The 19,219-nt window shown below is 48.9% G+C and overlaps 1 protein-coding gene across 4 annotated transcripts in view; it reads right to left on the bottom strand.

The window, feature by feature from the left end:
• Positions 1 to 986: 986 nt before the first annotated feature.
• Positions 987 to 19,219, bottom strand: part of LOC127392484 (discoidin domain-containing receptor 2-like) — a 60,165-nt gene continuing 41,932 nt past the window's right edge. For 3 of the 4 annotated variants that reach the window (XM_051636489.1, XM_051636490.1, XM_051636488.1), the window contains exons 8-17: positions 17,478 to 17,724; positions 16,463 to 16,555; positions 15,803 to 15,960; positions 15,373 to 15,568; positions 13,814 to 14,058; positions 10,845 to 10,966; positions 10,312 to 10,509; positions 6,252 to 6,486; positions 4,723 to 4,872; positions 987 to 3,471 (exon numbers count right to left, since the gene is read on the bottom strand). In XM_051636489.1, the coding sequence (XP_051492449.1) occupies positions 3,331 to 3,471; positions 4,723 to 4,872; positions 6,252 to 6,486; positions 10,312 to 10,509; positions 10,845 to 10,966; positions 13,814 to 14,058; positions 15,373 to 15,568; positions 15,803 to 15,960; positions 16,463 to 16,555; positions 17,478 to 17,724 (1,785 nt within the window). In that variant the 3' untranslated portion in view covers positions 987 to 3,330. Of the gene's footprint in view, positions 3,472 to 3,814; positions 3,853 to 4,722; positions 4,873 to 6,251; positions 6,487 to 10,311; positions 10,510 to 10,844; positions 10,967 to 13,813; positions 14,059 to 15,372; positions 15,569 to 15,802; positions 15,961 to 16,462; positions 16,556 to 17,477; positions 17,725 to 19,219 lie in introns of all 4 variants that reach the window. The other variant, XM_051636492.1, reaches the window with a different exon arrangement.

The raw sequence follows: 19,219 nt of genomic DNA, 5'->3' as shown, positions 1-19,219 counted from the left end.
CACAGTGGTCTTGTGCATGGTGGGTTTCACCCCCTGCAGCTGAGGGCAGGCCCAGGTCATCTCCTGTTCACTGAACAGCTGCTGTGCCCAGTGTGTCCTTGGGACAAAGGCCACCACCCCTAGTTGGCACCAGCATCATCTCCACCAACAGCCAACCTGCTTCAGACCCACAGACCCTCCACAGCCTCCCAGAGCTTGGCCAGGAACTGGCAGAATCACTGCCAAGTTTCAAAGCTACTGACCAGAAATCATGGAGTATTTGAAGGTCCTTCTTACCTGCTCAGGTGCCTGTAACCCCACCTGAAATTGCATCTGAGGAAATAAAAATGCTGCTCTGACTCTTTGCCCTCAGTCCCTACATGCTTTGGGACATCTGGAATTCCCAGCCTTTGAGTTTGTCCAAATACCTGAGCTCTACTCAGGGGCAACCCCAGGTCTGGGTGGGTCCAAGAGGTGTGTGATGACTCCTCTCAGGTGCCCAGTGGAACTAGAGGGAACAGGCACAAGATGCAACAAAGGACACAAGGAGAAAATCCTCCCCCACGGGAGAGAAACAGCCCTGGCACATGGTGGCATCTCCATTCTTGGAGATCTTCAAAGCCCAGCTGGGGAACACCCAGAGCACCTCAATGCAGCTTTGAAATCAGCTCAGCTTTTAGTGGACAACTGGATTAGAGACCTACGAAGGTCCCTCCCAGACTAGATTTCTTCCTCCGAGTTTAATACAACCATGAAAACAAATGGCTTGCTGAAATGCAGCCCCATGTTCATGGCACAGAACAACAACCCCAGGCTGTTCCAGGTCCCATCATCCTCCTCAGCTCCTGAGGAGGTTCAGGCCAGCATCTTCCCAGCATTTCCAGAAACCCCCTTCAAAGCTCACACCAAACCCAGGGGTCACACACTTACTGAACAACCAGACCAAAACATCAGTCCTCAGTGCAGACACCTGGGTAAACAAAAAAAAAAAAAAAGTAGAACTTCACTTTTGTCAAGGTTATCATTAGAATTTATTGATACAAGAGAAACTTTGTATGTCAACATGTCAAGGGAGGAACAGCACGTCCTGAGCCAACAGAAGGGCCGAGCCCGTCCCGGTGACATTACAGCGCTCTGGGGTCTCTGAGCTCCAGGAGAGGACACACACAGATGGGTGTGCTTGGGTACATGTTCTGGGACAGGACAGGAATACTCCAGGATAAAAGAATCCATGTGTGGTCTGCCAGCCCAGTGACCCCAGGCTCCAGCAGGGCCCAGGCTGGCCTTGCCTCCCACCGCCCAGCTGCAGAGCTCAGCCTGTGCCACGGTCATCAAAGGAGACAAAAAATGGACCTATCTGGGGGTGAGGCACCCGAGCTCATGTGGCCCTCACAGGGAGATGGGATGACTTGTCAAGGGGGCTCAGAGGAGTCTCCACCCCTGGAGACATTCCAAACCCACCTGGATGTGTTCCTGTGGGATCTGCTCTAGGGGATCCTGCTCTAGCAGGGGGGTTGGACCAGATGATCTCCAGGGGTCCCTTCCAGCCCCAACCATTCTGTGATCCTGTGAGGAGCAGCTCAGCTGGAGATGCCTTCGTGCAACCAGGAGAACACCACACCAAGTCTGCAGGACAACCTGGGCACAGTTCTATCAAGTGAGCTGCAGCTGGGAAACATCTCAACAGGGTGTGTTCTGCCTGAGGAGCAGACTCAGCCACACCACACTCCGTCCTAGCATCTGTCAATTCAAAAGCAGGTTTTTTTCTCTCAGTGTAACCATTATTCTCATATTAAAACCCTTTCCCTCTCCCAGCAGTGCCCTCTCACCAAGCTCAAAGCACAGCCAGCCATTCATACTATGCTTGTGGCTAAGATAAAAATTATCTTTATAATCTTTACTGGCAATATGTGCTATGGATGCTCCTTAAATAAAGCCAAGTGCTGAGCTTTCATCTTCTCCCAGCTTATGAAATACCTGGTTTGGTCCTAACTGTCTTGCTAAATGATTAGAGAGGGAATAGCAGTGTATTCCCTAGGCACCTGGAAAATCCACAAGGGATTTATTGTAGAAATGAGCTGAATTCTCTAACTCACTCCAAGTGGATTTCAGAGCCCTCTAAAAACCCTCCAGAGAATGAGCTGTTTGTGACACGACAAACAAAAAACAACCCCAAGTTCAATGAGTAAATTGTCTTACACTGTGCAGGGAGCATCTGAAATAAAGCACAATCCCAAACTATGTGTGTGTCACATCTCCCAGAGCCAGATGCCATCACTGCAGACCCAGAGAAGAACCACTGAGGCTAGAAAAATGTATCAGGGTGCACGTGTGTGCCAGGGATGACCCGTACTCTGCTCCTTCTCCTCTCACACGAGCTGTGACAAGTGACACGGTGGGTTCTGCTCTAAGTTCCCTCTGCACATGTAACAGCATTGACTTAGAGACCTCATATTAATGGGTAATTATACAGGATTAATTGCACATCAGTCCATTGTGGCTACAAGTTCATTAGGCTAATAAATCTACATAGTGACAGTAGTACAGTATCAGCTACTTTTCAATACAAACTCCCTACCCTAGCCTTAATTTGCTGGTCAGAAGAAGATCTACTCTAGTGACCTTCCCAAGACCTTGAACATTCATTTTCATCTTTTTTCTAGAAAAAAAAAAAATCCAGTGTGGGGAAAATGCACATATACAACAAAAGCAGTGCTTAACAACCACAGGAAAAAAGAACATGATCTTGGACTCCTGAATCAGTGTCCTCTGTAGACCCTGGCAGCACGACTTCCAAAGGGTTGCTAAATCCAGCTCCGTCAGTCCTCAAGTCCATGACACCATTCCCTAGCTCCAGACACTTCTAGTCCTCACTATCCACATTGTCTGTAGCAAGAACATACAGAAACACCTGCTCATGTGCACAAGACTTCCATTTGATTTAATGGAATAGTTAAAAAAGACTGAAGTCTTTACTCCTAGAAATGTGTTCTTGAGTGGTAACGCGCTCACCCGCCAGGAGCCTTCTGTCCCACCCAGGAGAGAGCTCCAAGTCCCTCCAAGTTTAACTCATTCATTTTGCCCAAAGCTGTGTGGGTATCTGTTAAAACCCCCTCTCACAGTATTCCCAGGAAGTGATGCAGAAGAGGAGATGATTTTTCAACCAAATGAGATCCTCTGGTCCTGTGTGTCAGACCATGGCCAATAGAATGAGCAGCTGCCATGGACATCTCAACTTAAATATGGAACAGTCAAGGGAGGAGAGCAAGGTGGCCTGACCATCTTCCCGTGAGGTACAGGCAGAGACACCAAAGTCACTCTGTTCTCAACAGTTTGTCTCTTTTTCTGGAGTCAAATGTTTGATTCCATTTGTTCAAGCAGGAAGTGATGAATCATGTCAAAAGTGGGACGATCCTTTATATCCCTGCTCCAACATTTCAGCATCAGGTCAAACACAGGGTTAGGACACAGAGGAGTCTGGGAGAGATAGATCTGAAAGAGAGAAAAATACAACTGTCTGAGTGAGCTGTCCTTACAGAACTGCACCTCTACTACACCCAAACCAACAGTTTGATTCCAGGTGTACAAGACAGGCCATCATGCAAGGTTTGAAATCCCTGAAGGGTGAATCCGGCCGTGGAGTCTGGGTGGAGCTTTGAGCCATCTCAAATGGCACTGCAGACACTTTGCCAACTTGTTTTGATGAGCTGGTCACAAAACAGTCCTTTATCCCCCAGGAAACATGAATGCCTCCCAGGGATTTGTCTTCCCAGCGACAGCAAAACACAAACCAAAACCAAATTGACCACAACAAAATGCAAAGACTTTCACTCACCGTAGACAACCCATGAGGCTTTCTAAGCATCGTGACAGCTTGTTAGCAGAGACAGAAAAAACACCTTTTAGAGCTCATCTAAAAAGCAAAGCTTGGCAGAATTTCCCCCCCCTCTCTCTCATTTCCATGCCCATCTTTGAGGCTCTTCACTAAATCATTAGTATTCGGGAGGCAGTGAATAAAACCTCCCATGACTTTATTCCCTGTAACCCTTTCACTCGTTTGGTGGTACAGGTGAATTTTGGGAGGGCAGCAAAAGGGAGGGCTCTCCCTTTTTAGGGTAGAGGGATCCTCAGTGCTGAGGTGCTGGGTTGTCCTGCACCATCACTGGGATCTACTGGGTTGTCCTGCACCGTCACTGGGATCTACTGAAGGCCGCATCAGTGGAGTGCACAGTCCTGCCTGGGAGTTCATAAGAGAGGACAATGACACAGAAAAGCCTTCAGCAACCAGAGATGGTCAAAAGTCTCTCCACATGTGTGTGTGGAGATATTATGAGGGCACTAACAACTCCTCCTTCCCCACCTCAGTAAGTCCTTCCTCACCTTTCAGAGAAAATGCTAGTGGGAGAGAGATCTGACAGAGAAAAGAGCAAAAGGATTGTGTAGGAGAGCCCAGAGAAGGTAAGGAGGACAGTCCATCAAGGGCAGATGGAAATACAAGTGGTGTCTAAGGAAGAAGCACTGGACAAGGCCAAGAGGTTCTTCCAGAGGAGGTTCCTCCAAGGAAGCAAAGCCAGTGCAATGAGTACGGAGGAAGGGGAAGAGAGGTGGGACACACTTGGAAAGATGAGTAATAGCAGCAGAGACATCTGCAGGTGACACAAGGCCAGCAGAAAGGCCTTATGGAATCCAGCTGGATGTGGCCAGGTCAAGGAACGGAAGGAGAGGCCCCATGAACTTTCTCACCTGCCTGCCCTGGCTCCGGAAGAACTCTCCCGTGTTCTCGATGACCTGCTCATCCGAGAGGAGGCTGTAGGGCTGCTCCTTGCACAGGATGAACATCTCCCAGAGGGTGACCCCAAAGGCCCAGACATCACTGGCTGTGGTGAACTTGCCCTGTGGACAGAAGGATGCTGTAAGCCTGGGTTGCTCCCAGCAAACATTCAGCAAAGCCATTTGAGTCCATGGTCCCCACAGCTAAACACGAGGCTGCAGAACTGACACCTGGGGAAACGCTCTCAGAGAGGGACAGCAGAGGAGGTGACCTGCTCAGCAATGCAAAGGGACCAAGGTGTGACACTGCTGCTTGGCAGGGCAGGAGCAGCAGGTCTGTGGGACCCTGAGGACAGCTTTCACTGGGGCAAACCTCCTGAAACAGGGAGCAAGCCTCACAGGAAGCCAGAGAGCACCGACCCTCCTGAGGAAGCCTGGATCTGTCTGCAGCAGGAGAATGGGCCGTGGCAGGGGGAGGGCAGCTGCTGCCACCTCCACCCAAAACACAACAGGGCAGCACAGAAAAGGCTTTGAACAGCAAGCAAAGCCCTGGGGGTGGAAGCAGAGCTGAAGCAGATTCCAGACTGTTAAGAGAAAGGCCAAGATAATTTGGATCTCTGCACATGTAAGAAGCTGCTGACAGTCTGCTCCCTGTCCCTGCTGCCCATCTTCAAAAAATGGGCCCAAACTGGCCATGTTTGGAACAATGTGTTTTCTGAAGGAGTAAAAATAAGCTAAAGATTGCTCAGAAAATAAAACAGTTGGGGGCTGGAGGGCCAGTCTGGGCAGAAAACATCCAAGATTTGAACTGCCCAGCCTTATCTGGTAAGCCCAGCAGGCTGTCAGTGTTTGGAAGATGTTCACACAGGGAAAAATGAGTGATGAATGGCTTAGATACAGCTAGAACAAGGAAAATTGGGTGAATTTAGAAAAGGTTATGCCTATCAGCCTTTATAGCAGAGTTAATTACAATTTCTCTGGGTCCTCAGAGAGGATGTGTAAAAGAAAGAATAACCAGGTGATCTCACTGACTAGACTGGGAAAGAAATATGGGGCTTGGTATGAAGGAACTGCCTGCAGACTGGACATGTTTGGGCTGTTGAACAGCTTCCTAAGGGGACACAGCAGAACCCTTAAACATGAAACAAAACCCCAACCTCAAAACCAGACGTGGCACTTGAAATTCATGAAGTTCTACCCCTGTCCAGGTCCCTCTCAACTTCACAGCTGGGGAAGTAAGCATAGGAAGGCAATTTCCTTCCAATTCTAGAAGGAATCCATAGTGTCAGGCACAGAACAAATTCTGGCCCAGATGATATGTGTTATATTTGCAAGGACATGCTCCTTTTCCAGGACCTGCCAGAAATGTAACCCACTGGACATCTCACCTGTAGCTCATGTTTTGATGCAGTCAGAACTGTCACACATCAATGAGTTACAATTTCAAGGGCACAGTGAAAAAAATCAGAGGAAGGGAGAGTGTGGTTGTGTGCAGAGCCTACCAGGAGGATGCTCTCCCAGGCCATCCAACGTATGGGCAGCACAGCTCTTCCCTGGATCCTGTAGTAATCCCCACTGTAAAGGTTCCTGCTCATGCCAAAGTCTGCAATCTTGATGGTGTAGTTGTTGCCCACCAGGCAGTTCCGAGTTGCCAGGTCTCTGTGCACAAAATTCAGAGATGCCAAATACTTCATTCCAGAGGCAATTTGGGTGGCCATGTACAGCAGGTTGGAGTAGCTGCATCAAAAGAAAACAAAGTGAAGACAAATCAATTGAGCTCCCCACACAACTCCCTGGATGTGTTACAGTGACCTTTTTATTTTTTGATGTAAAAGTGAAACTAAACTGCCCAGTTTCAGGGCACCCCCACCTGCCAGGCCAAGCCAGGCTCCTGAGGTGTCTGAGCAAGAACTGACAAGCTGTCCCTGAAATTCAGGGCCCTTAGAATCTGACACCCCTCAGTTTGTTTGTTTTTTAACATCAAGCATTAGTCTCGAGATGTTCAAAGAGTTTATGCATCAAAGCACCAACTTTTTGCAGAGAGAACATGAAAAATTAAGCCACAGAATCTCAGAACCTCATACCTAAGAACTGCTTGGCCTGGCATTTCCAGCCCTGCCACCACTGCACGTTGGCATTCAGAACATCACTTACCATTAAACAGAGCTTGCTTTTTAAACTTTGTTTAGTATTATTGAAGCTATAAACAGATGCATTCTCCATCTAATATAATTGTAATTCCCCCATTAGCAAAATGAAAATATTAATGAAGTCACATGATACACAGACACAGGTGCCCCTGCCCATGCAGGGGGTTGGATCTAGATGATCTTTGAGGTCCCTTCCAACCCAAAACTTTCTATGATTCTATGAGTTTGGACCAGCTGGCTTCCCTCACTCCTCACACTCTGTCACTCCGTGGTGACCAGCATTTCCCACTGTGTCTGCTCAAGCATTTATCACAACACAACACAAATAAGCTGCTCCCAGTTAGCATTTCTCTGATAAATTTGAGAAAAAGAAAGTCTTAGTCTCCTCCTCTATGTTCTGGTGGCAAGGAGAGAAGCACTGCCATCTTACCTCAATTACAATACTCTAATGGATGTAATTACAACAGTGTAATGATCTAATGGTACTGTACCCAAGCTCTCTGCTCTCATCAGTAGCTCAGCTATAGCCACAGGGATCCAGGGCCCTGGCAGGAGGGTCTGGCACCACTTCCCTCCCAGCCTGTCAGCACAGTGAGCACCTCAGCCAGGTGACACTGGGCCCAGTCCCAGGGTCAGCGTGATGGTTCTCCTGATCTGGGTGGACCTGTTGTGCCTCCAGATCAGGAACTCTGCCTTTACTTGTGCCTCATTGCCCTGGTTGTTGGCTTTTCACAGAGGAGCAGCCATAGCCTCCAGACCCTGACTTCCCCCCCTTCACCCTGGCAGCTGCAGTTGTCTCCCTGCCTAGGGGCTGGTGCTCTTCCCATTCCCAGTCTCTCTTGTCCCACCTGCACCCTGGCAGGGTCCCAGCAGCAGGTCCCTTTTGGTCCCCAGCCCCTCTGCTCAGCCAGCTCTGAAGGGCTTGATGAGCACAGACAGGCAGGACTAGAGACACTTTTCAGCAGACTCATCTTCCTGATTTGCCAGGCAGCCCAGAGAGCCAGCAGGGAGATGCATCCCAAATAACCAAAGAGCCATGAGAAAGAAGTGTAACCTGTCTGCAGGAAAGGGCTGGTCACCACACTTGGTGTGTCAAGTATTGAGCCTGAGAGGCAGGTGGGATGGTTGGACCTTGCCCTGTCAATCAGACACCCACAGAGACAAGCTGCACTCTCTGGCAGGGGGGGGTCATTTCACTCTTGGTAAACACCTCCAGAGAGACACCTGAGCTGGTCCTACCTGCTGCCTTTAGCCTGAAGCTGTACCAGGCTGGAAGGGACAAAAGGAAAGGATGGAGGATGATCTGGAGGGAGAGAAAAACTAAAGGTTGAGCCAAGAAATGGGAAGTGAGGAAGTCCAATGTGAGTGACAGTGCTGCAGCCAGAGCAGAGGTGAGGAAGAGACACAGAAAGGAGAGTGGAGGCTTTGGCCAGGAAAAAAGCCACAACTTTAAAGGTTAAAGCTGTTTCAGATGGGCAGAAGGGAGAGGTGACTGGAGAGGGCTGGAATATGCTTCTACTCCAATGCAAACATCTCCCATCCTACAGTCCCTGGTGTGTGATGACTCTGCAAGACAGAGGAGGAAGAGGAGACTGAGGGGGGGGGTGTCATTAACACTTATAGGTATCTACAGGGGGTATCAGGAGGGCAGGACCAGTCTCTTTTCTGTGGTATCCAGTGACAGGACAAGGGGCAATGGGCACAAGCTGGAGCACAGGAGAGTCAAGCTAAACATAAGAAAAAAATTCTGTACCCTGAGGGTGACAGAGCCCTGGGACAGGCTGCCCAGAGAGGCTGTGGAGTCTCCTTCTCTGCAGACATTCCAAACCCACCTGGACGTGTTCCTGTGGGATCTCCAGTAGGTGACCCTGCCTGGCAGGGGGTTGGACTAGATGATCTTCAGAGGTCCCTTCCAGTCCTGACAACTCTGTAACTATGATTTGTCTCTCACTTCTTGCTAATAATTCCATTAACTGAAATTCCTGCAGAGGAGGCTTGATGTTGGCACAGGAGCTTGAGCATTTTCTCTGATGTTTGTTGGTTTTTTTATGCAAAGCAATATTGACAGAGTATTTTGATATGATGTCCTTCCTAATCAGTTAACTATTAAAAACTAAAATATGTTCTAAAATTACATTCATTACTTTATAAGAAGATGTGTTTTACTCTGTAGTGTTTCTGATTTTTAAATATTTCTTAATTTTTGGCCACAGAGCTCCTCCTCCTGCTTACCCACTGCTGAGCCTTGGAGACTAGGGCACCATTTCCACATCCCCCACAGGACCCCTGCCCACTGCTGGCAGGGAGGCTGGTGTTGTCTCCACATGGCAAGGCCCAGCCACGTCTTGTCCCATCCATTAACAGACCTAACCCTGCCCAACCTCCTTGCTCTTGAGCTACAAATTAATCAGATGCCCAGGGTGAAGAACTGCAGCCAGTTCTGATCAGTGCAGGTGCCTCTATCCAGCAGAACATATTAGTCCTACACACAACTAAATAGAATCCCAGACTGGTTTGGGTTGGAAGGAACCTTAAAGATCATCTCTATCCAACCCCCTGGATGGGCAGGGACACCTCCCACCAGCCCAGGTTGCTCCAAGCCCCATCCAACCTGCCCTTCAACACTGCCAGGGATGGGGCAGCCACAGCTTCCCTGGGCAACCTGGGCCAGGGTCTCACCACCCTCACAGCCAAGAATTTCTCCCAAGTGTCTCACCTCAGTCTCCCCTCTTTCAGTTTTCATTCATTCCTCCTTGTCCCAAGTCCCTCCCCAGCTTTCCTGGAGCCCCTTCAGGCACTGGAAGGTGATTGAAGATCTTCCCAGCCTGAACAGCCTCAACTATCTCAGCATGTCAGCTTCTCTGAGGAGAGGATTTCTGCACTGGTAGAGATGCTTTTATGTTAGATTTACTCCTTCCACAGAGGGAAATAATTGTCACTGCTGACAGAGAACTGTTTTTCTTGCCAAAGATCTGTCAGCTGATGAAATCTTCCCTTAGTGAAGCTCCACACTCAACTCCTCCCATATAATATTTTTTTAGACATCCAGAGAACATATGAACCTTAAAAGCCTATGAGATATTCTTGATTTTCATTCCAAAATTCTTGCTGTAATGCAACTGGCTTCCTGTATTAATCAACTATTTGATGCAAACCCATGAACATAAACAAATGGTCACATCCATAAGCAACACATCTAAGGTTGTCACCTTGACCAGAACATCCCACAGCAGGGACACTTCATGGGAACACAGACCTCCAGGGGCCTCAAGAACAACCTCCCATGCAATGCAGGAGTAGTGTCCACAGCATATGCTGTGGCTGGAGGAAGGTCAGTGCCTGGAAGGCACATCAGATGACACTGGTGGCTCTGTACTGCTGATTCATCCCAGCTCTGGGCAGCTCCTCTTACCTGACACAGGGAATATTGTTTGAAATGGCAAATTTGCTGTAGATCTCTCTCTGTGACAGGAACTGGTTGAGGTCCCCATTTTCCATGTACTCTGTTATCATGCAGAGGGGGTCGTCTCGCACACACACCCCCAGAAGCCGGATGATATTTGGGTTCTTCAGCCGTGACATGATCTTGATCTCCTTCAGAAAATCATTTCTTGTAAAAGAGAAAACAGGTTTGAATCCTAAGCCATTCCTTTGTCTAAGGAAAGCAGAAGCAGCATGTCAGGAAGTCCCTCAGCAGAGACATTGACACGTCTGCAGAGTGAGACTGAAAGCGAGTTCAGCGTTCCACGCTGACCCCTTCCCCAGCAAGCAGGATGATCACAGCATTGCAGCTGGACCTGACACCTGCTTGTGGCCCTGCTGCTGGTGAACTGCTCCTTACACCAACACACACCAGAGACTAACAACAGGGTTAACCTGTGTGCAGCTGTTGCACGGGGAGTATTTCTTTCCTTCTCAGCTGGCTGGCACTGCAGATCCTCTTACCTGGCTGTTTTGTTGACATCTGATCTCAGCATTTTCACTGCTACAAGAACAGGCTGGTGAGTGAATTCTGTAGATGAGACTCCCAGGAATTCCAGGAGGCCATCAGCTTCACAGAGGTGCACCTGCAGGGCAGAGGCAACTATCAGAGCATGCCCAGGCCAAAAACCAGAGGAAAACAAAGCCACATTGAGGTCAGTTTAGTCATCACTGGCAGAATGTCCAAGGGAATGATCTAATGAAGGTGACTGTTCTGATCAGAAATAACCCAGAGGCTGGCCCTGGACAAAATGTGTACATACACATGATGTAGAGACTGACAGGTTCCCAGTGCACTGAATTCACTGCACGTTTGCAGAGTGGTGCAGGAGATTGCTGGCCCAGTCCCAGTTTGCCCAGGAAGGACTGGAGATGTTCTGGAAGGCCACTGTGCCTGGAGATGTCTGCTTTACTGCACACGTGCATGCAAGGTGCACAGCTGCAGCAGGTCTGGCACGTACAGCACATCACACCAGCCACACACACAGACCTGTCCTGCAGCCTGGCTGGGGTCACTGCTCAGGCCTAACTGAGGAGCATCTAGGAATCACAGACAGCTCTCCAAAGTCCTCCAATTCCAGAAAAAAGAGAGTGGAAAAAAGGATAAAAGTGTGTGTGCACATGTGTGTGAACACCTCACCTGTGAATACATCCAGAGATGAATACTCTGATGAGCACACAAAATGCCAAGTTTCTTTACATAAATAAATTAATAAAGACATAAAATTACTGCCAGGGTTGTACAAGAAAGGGGGTAACAAGGTATTTGCTTAAGAATTTATCAGAATGGGGGGCCTACAGGATAGCTATGGAGAGGCTTTTCATCAGAGAAGATAGTGATAGGACAAGGGATGATGGTTTTAAACTGAGAGAGGGGAGATTTAGGTCAGATATTAGGAAGAAATTCTTCACTCTAAGGGTGGTGAGGAACTGGGATGGGTTGCCCAGGGACATTGTTGATGCCCCATCCCTGGAGGTTTTTCAGGCCAGGTTGGAGGAGGTTTTGTGCAGCCTGGTCTGGTGGGAGGGTTCCCTGTGCTCATGGCAGGGGGGTTGGAGCTTGATGATCTTTGAGGTCCCTTCCAACCTTAATGATTCTATAATCAACTGGAGAACTGGGCATGAGATGCTGGTGTGGGAAAAAGAGACAGAGCTGAAAATATGGGACTGGAAACAGGACTGGAGGAGGGGAACAGACTGGATGTGCCAGTCAAAGACTTGCAGCAGTGAGGGGAATGTGATGGGAGCTTAATTAATTTTATATGAAGAAAGCACAAGAACTTGCGTGTCAAGCATGGTGAGGAGAAAAAGGAGACAAGTGAAAATGGGACAAACCCAGAGACCAGAACCAAGAGCACAAAGATGCTGCTGCAGCTACACAGAGAATGAAATCTGCTGTGGTGAATGTACAGAGAGGGGACCAGGAACAGGAAGAGCTGAAGTACTAAGTGCACACATCACAAGTGCAGGGACCGTGCCACTGAGTCCAGGCAGTGGGTGGTCAGGAGCAAGGGAAGAAAAAAGCTTGAAAGGGAAGGAAACTGAGTGGAAAGTTGGGGAAAAAAAACAAACAACCAAAAGCAAGCAATGAGCCATGTTGCTAGAAGCAAGACTGCATATTAAGCCAGAGAAGTGGAGCAGAGCATCTGAGCAGCCTGGTACAGACTGAGGAGGTGAAGAGGAGACAGCACTGGGGCACGTTTGCACAGTGAGGGAAAGGTGAGGAAAGGAACAGGCTCTGAATCAGTCTCCCAGGAAAATGGAGATGGAGAGCCTGGCTGCTGCTGTTTGACAACACAAAGGAGGAGGAGGAGAAAGCTTTGACAGTTATTAGGACATGAATGAGAGGGAAGGAGAAACCAGAAGCAAAACAATGAGAAAAAAGCCTCTCTGTTTCAGTTCTGGAGCACTGCCAAGACAGGGCAGGATCCAAGCAAAAGGGACTGCACCCACAGCCAGGTGAAGAAGGTGAGTATGTCAGTGCTCTTCCAACACACCAAGTGATCCAGAAAGAAGTGACAGGGAAGGGGATGGGGTAGGGAAGGTGTGCTGTCAGAAGGGAGGAACTATAAAGATGGGCCCATCATATATGAGGAAGCAGTCTGTAAGGGCTGTGCTTTGCCAAAATGTAGCAGACAGGCAGAATTTAAGGGTGTGAGTGAGCAAAAGCTGGGAAGGAAAGAAACAGTGGAAGAGTGGGAGCAGGTGAGGGGAAGACTTGGCTCAGTACAGAACCACGGATGGTGTGGAAAAAAAGCTGGGAGAGAAGAAAAAGCAGGGTTAAAAGATTCATGGCTTGAAAGCAGCTCAAGGAGTAAAGATAAGGGCTGGCAGAGAGGGGTATGTACCATGTCTACCTGGGGTTTCTGACACAAACTGCAAGCAGCAAATCTAGAGAAGATGTGAGGACACCACAGTGCTTGGGGAATGCCTGGTTTTGCTTGGACCAGCGTGCAAATCCCCACCAGAACCTCCATCTGTTAACTCAAAAGATCACAGCTAGGATCACTGTCTTGGCTGGAGTCACTGCTGCACTTTTCAAACTCACAGGCCTTAAGGGGGGTGACAGCCACCTGAGATGTCCAGAGATGACCATGGAACAGTCTGAATTCCCACCCACAAGCCTTTTCTGTAGGGTCATAAACAGGATACAGACAGTGAACAGAGGAAGTCTGCAAAGTTCATCTGTTCAGACACACGTGGTACCAAGCAGCAGCCTCACAGGTGCAGGATGGGACTACCTGAAGCCCATCCTGGGGACGTCAGCTTTCCCTAACATCAAAGGCTCATATTAAACAAAATACTGGCATTAAATAAACAGCAGGTCCCTCAGCCCCTAGATATGAAGCAGTGCTAGAGGTAGCTCAGAAGTTTTGCTGTGCCAGACATCTCCTTTCTGCTGGAGGGAAAGTAGGAAAAGAGAATGGCTGTACCTCTCCAAACTGTCCTTCTCCCAGCTTCTCCTTGAGCCGTAGCTGCTGCCGTGGGAATTCACCCACTGAGATGTCCTTCTTGGTAAGGGAATCCACTGTGAGGGCTGGCACTGCATACATGTTGTTGCCAGTCACACCTTGCAGGTGGACAATGTCTGTTTCAGCATAGTGAGGAACGTTGTTCTGGAAGCCTTGGTGAGGAGTAGACTTGGTCAGGTCTGGCTCAGCATAGTCCCCACTGCAGACTGAGGAGAAGCAGAGACAGGAGCAGTCAGACACCCTCACCCCCATGACACCAGCACAGCCTGGCTTCCACACCTCTCCCTCCTGCAGGGCTCTGGGGACTCAGCCCAGCTGCACACCTACTACCTTGCACCAGGGCACACCCAGGAGGGACATTCTGCTTTGTTTTATTTTGGGCTGAATCCAGGAGCAGCCCCACTTCTGCAGACACCAGAACACTCAGGAGGTGCCAGTGAACTGGTGGCAAACAGCTGTCTGCTGTAGCCAGTTACGAGAGCTGAAGTTCTTGCCCAGACATGGAGGCTTGAGTCTGAAGTGATTTCCTGCTTCTGACTCATCCTAAACATGATCTGTATCCCTTACCTGATGCAGGGATGTTGTCTGCAATGTTCAACTTCCTCTGGATTCCCTTCTGCAACAAGAACTGATCCATGTTTCTATTTTCCATTAGCATGCTAAGCTACCTCTAGCAGCTCATTCACATAAATCTCATGGGATAACTCTTTATAATTAACTCCCTGTGAGGCCAGTCTTACACAGAACATTTGTTCTCCTTCAGATTCACATCCTGACTCAATCCAAACCAATCTCCCTGTGTAGTATAATGCTGGATCTTAGCAACTTGTCAATGCTTGAGGAAGATAATCCAAAGGCTGGAGCAGCTCTGCTCTGGAGACAGGCTGGGAGAGTTGGGGTGTTCAGCCTGGAGAAGAGAAGGCTCCAGGGAGACCTTAGAGCACCTTCCAGTGCCTGAAGGGGCTCCAGGAAAGCCAGGGAGGGACCTTTCATCAGAGAGGGCAGTAATAGGACAAGGGGTAATGGTTTTAAACTGGAAGAGGGGAGATTAAGGTTAGACATCAGGAGGAAATTATTCCCCATGAAGGTAGGAAGGCACTGGAATAGGTTGTGGCTGCCCCATCCCTGGAGGTGTTCAAGGCCAGGTTGGATGAGGCTTGTGCAGCCTGGTCTGGTGGGAGGTGTCCCTGCTCATAGCAGGGAGGTTGGATCCTGATGATCTTTGAGGTCCCTTCCAACCCTCACCACTCCATGATTCTATAAAGGCAGCACTGCCCTTCCATTCATTGACCAGCTCTGCCAGCACTGAGTGCAAACGTTCCCTTCTGAGTGTATCCAGAAGCTCCATCTGCCCAAGTTACATGCTAGAACGTTTCAGAGCTCCAGGATATTGTCCCTGGGTTAGAGTTGTACTGCACAGGAGTCAGATAAGATCACTTGGACACTGAGAACATGTTAAAATCTAAGGGAAATAATCAAAGAACAAACACATCCCTTCTGGAGACCGATGATGACATTACCTGAGTCCTCTGCACTTTGGGAGAGCTCTGGAAGCTTTTGGAGCAGTGTAGCTGGCTGGTGATATTCCAAATCCAGTGGGAAAGCACGTTCATAGGTGGGATTTGACTGGTGGATCTGGGTCTGGTTGTTGGCAATGGTGTAGCTGTAGAAAGAAAGGCGAACTGTGGCATCCTCCTCCAGGATCCGCCGTGGGGCCTGCAAAGAGAGACAAAACTGCTGAGGCAAAGCTCAGTTGTTAAGTCATGTTTGGCTGCAACCTCAGCAATTTCCAGTAACATCTCCGAGTGGGCTGGCATCCTCCCCTGCTGTGAGAGCAGCTTTAGCTGCTCTACAAAGCTGGGGCAACTCTGCTTTCCACATAATTCTGAGCTCGTTAGGGTTGAAGCTCAGTACTGAGTTGGTGTCTGCAAAACAGCCCCATTGTATTACCTTTTCCAACCTTTTCTGAACATATTGCTTCCAAAGAATAATGATGATGATCATCAGGAGCAGAAGAATTATAGCCACAAGGCAGCCCACAAGGATGGAGGTGTTGGAGTCATCTGCTTTCTCTCCTATCCAGGTGCTGGTTACAGAAGATGTGGTTTCTGCAATCACAGAAAAAGCTGGAGTTAAAGCAGAGGTTTTTCTCTGTCCTGGCTGACTTCCTCCCTGTCCCTTCCTACAGCCTGGCACAGGAAAGATCTTAGGCAGCTTCTTGAGCACTAACATCAGCTGTGTTCACATTCTGCTTTTATCAGAAATTCTCATGTTGGAGGCTCATAGATAAGAACTGTGCAGGAGGTTCCTGCCATCCAACTGTTCTTAGCACTGGAACAGATTCCTGTGATGGATCCATGACAGAGCAGACAGTTTTCAGAGCTTCACTGGCTGCACAGATGCCTCCAGCCCTCTTGTTCTGAGGCAGCCTTAGCTGGCTGATGGAGGAGGAAACAGCTGAGGCTGGGAGGGCTGTCAGGTGCAGCCTTTGCATGAGGGTCCTACCCAGATCTCCAGAAATGGAGGGAGAGACCATGCTAACTGAGATGTTCCTGTGGAAACCCCCCAACACTCGAGCCCTTGGCATGGCTAAGGGACAAAAGTCCTTACCCCAGGTCCCCTCAGTAGCATTGCTCTCTGTTTCCAAGACATCTGTCGTGCTGGTGGCTGCCGTAACCACGTTAGGATTCACACTCTCCATGTCTGGGGAAGGAAAGTGTCAGGTCAACAACCCCACTGCTCCTGCCAGCACAAATCCCAACCACCCCCCCTGCCTTCCCCAGCAGAACTGGGCAGGTCAGGAACAGAAAGAGCAGAGATTCCTGGAACAAGCCCCTGTGTTCAGTATTTCCAGGTACTTCCCAACCCCAACAAACCACCAGTGTGTGCAGGACCCTTCCCCGAGCACAGGGCACTGCAGCAAGACCTTACTTTTTTCCCATTTTAGCATCATGCTAAGAATGCCCACCCAGAGACAAAGAGCCTGCCTAGTCCCACATGTGGCCAGGGGGGGATGCTATCAGCAAGATAAGCAGCAAACTGCAACCAGAGTGCTCCTGCCCCAGGAATGTCCTCCCAGTATAGCTGTTTGGGGACCTTCAAACAGGAAGCTGCAGCCAGATCATTTTGTTGTCTGATGTTTTTCTCCAGCATTCTGTCTATGCCTTTACAGAGCCTTTGAAAACCCCACATTGCACTGACTTTTGTGTCCCAGTTAAGACTTGAAAGAAAAATAAAATCACAAAAGTCTATTTTTCATAATCTGCTAAGTTATCATTAGATGTAGATATAGTTCAGTTATTCATTAAAAAAACCTGGTAAAGAGAGGCAAAAACTAATCCCATAAGCAGCAGGCAACTGTCTCAAAAAGAAGAAATGTCCTGTAGTCCAATTTTTGGTTGCCCTACTTGTGCTTCTGAACAGGTACATCAGTATCAGCCTGGAAAGCAGCCCCTGTAGATGGGACCTTTCTGCCCAGCATTGCCCTCCCAACCCTCAGTGCTTCTACTGCCTCCTCCTTCCTATTGTGTAGCCCTCCACTCAGGGGAACCCCACCTCCTGCACCTCCACACCATCTTTTGCTCTCTGTGCTCCCTCAGGACTGCTGGGCTGGAGGAATGCTCACCTGACTGGAAGGAAATCTCACTCATCATCATCCAGGTGTCAGCGAAGTGGAAGCGGCACAGGATGGCTTTCCCCACGCGCTGCTGCAGCGGGACGGTCACAAACCGAGCGCTGGGGTTCTTGTCATCTAAGACAGTTGCCACCCCAACAGGTTCAGGCTCCCAGTCTGCAATCAGGCGTGGTTTGAACAGACACTCCACCTTCTGGAAGATCTTCACCCCCTTAGAAAACATGTTGTTGCAATGCACCTAGGAAGAGAACAGAGGGGACAGGAGGAAGATTTACTGGAACCCAAACTAAGATTCAGGCATTTTCTGTTTGTGAAGATTTTTCTATTTCTAGTATCTCCCTGTATCACAGAATCACTGAGTGGTCAGGGCTGGAAGGGACCTCTGAAGATCATCTAGTTCAACCCCCTGCTAGAGCAGGGTCACCTACAGCAGATCCCACAGGAACACGTCCAGGTGGGTTTGGAATGTCTGCAGAGAAGGAGACTCCACAGCCTCTCTGGGTAGACTGTCCCAGGGCTCTGTCACCCTCATAGCACAGAACTTTTTCCTTATGTTTAGCTTGAACCTCCTGTGCTCCAGCTTGTGCCATTGCCCCTTGTTTTTTTTTCAATTTTTATTTTTTTTTTAAATCATGAGAAAGCACCTGTGTGTATGAATACCCCTAACCCAGAAGGAGTGACCTGTTCCAGCACAGCTCCATCCACTCATTGTCTGCAAGGAGAACATTTGTGCAAAAAGTGATTTCAAAATAGCTCTTAACCTTACATGCAAAAGCTACATAAATTATCAAATTTTGGCAGGCTCCTCAGAAGACCCATATGAAAAAACAAAAACTCTGTATTAATCTAAAGCCTCACAGACCAACTCTCCCTGAACATATATCCTAGGAGGGAAAAGAAAAGCACACCTGGGCTCTAACCTCCTTAAAAAGCCTTCAGCATCTGCAGCCTAAGCTAATTTCTTCCAAAAAAATGAAGCAATATGTGCAAGCTGAGGAAGATATTCCCTTGACACACAACAGCCCTTCTGCTGTGGTTGCTTATTGAAGGTAACTTGAGCATATAAATTTCCTTCACGTCACCACGCAAGCCTGTGTCCAACCTTTCCTGATGGCTCAGAACCTGCCCAGGATGTCCCTGCTGCAGTGGTACCACTGGTGCAGCCAGCAATGCTGGAGGACAAAGCACAGCCACTGCTCAGGGTGCTGCCAAGCCAACTGCTCAGTGAAACAAAGGCATCCTCTCTCAGCCCCAGGTTACAGCTCTACAGAGCCCACTTCAGAGCAAGCAGCTGGCAAACTGCTGCCAGGCTGACTTCACACCTCTGTATTTGGGAGGGATGTTTTACCCTCCCAAAAGCTTGTAGCAACTGTCTCCCTTCCTCTTCAAGAGGCTCCAGCATAAAAGTGACCTTTCCATCTCCCTTGGTTGTGGCACTTCAGGCCAATCCACACCACAGACCTGGCAGTTCCCCAGGCCTCCAGCACTTCCAAGGAAGCAGGCTTTGCAAAGGGACAAGGCTTATAAGGACCTGCTGTGCTGTTCTCATCTCTTTCTTCCATGTCAATCTTGTCCTGCACCCTTTTAAACAAACTAACCTGACTGCTCCAATTGTGCCACCCAGTCCTGAAGATCTGGACCACAGTATTTTGCCACTGTGGCCAGTGACCAGGAACCAGAAGGAAAAAGGTGACCTCTGAAGTCTTCAGCATCCCTCAGTCTACTCCTTTTTC

The sequence above is a fragment of the Apus apus genome, chromosome 19 (assembly GCF_020740795.1).
Source record: "Apus apus isolate bApuApu2 chromosome 19, bApuApu2.pri.cur, whole genome shotgun sequence".
Taxonomy (NCBI): domain Eukaryota; kingdom Metazoa; phylum Chordata; class Aves; order Apodiformes; family Apodidae; genus Apus; species Apus apus.
The sequence above is the reverse complement of the archived record's forward strand: the minus strand, read 5'-3'. Positions and strand labels throughout refer to the sequence as shown.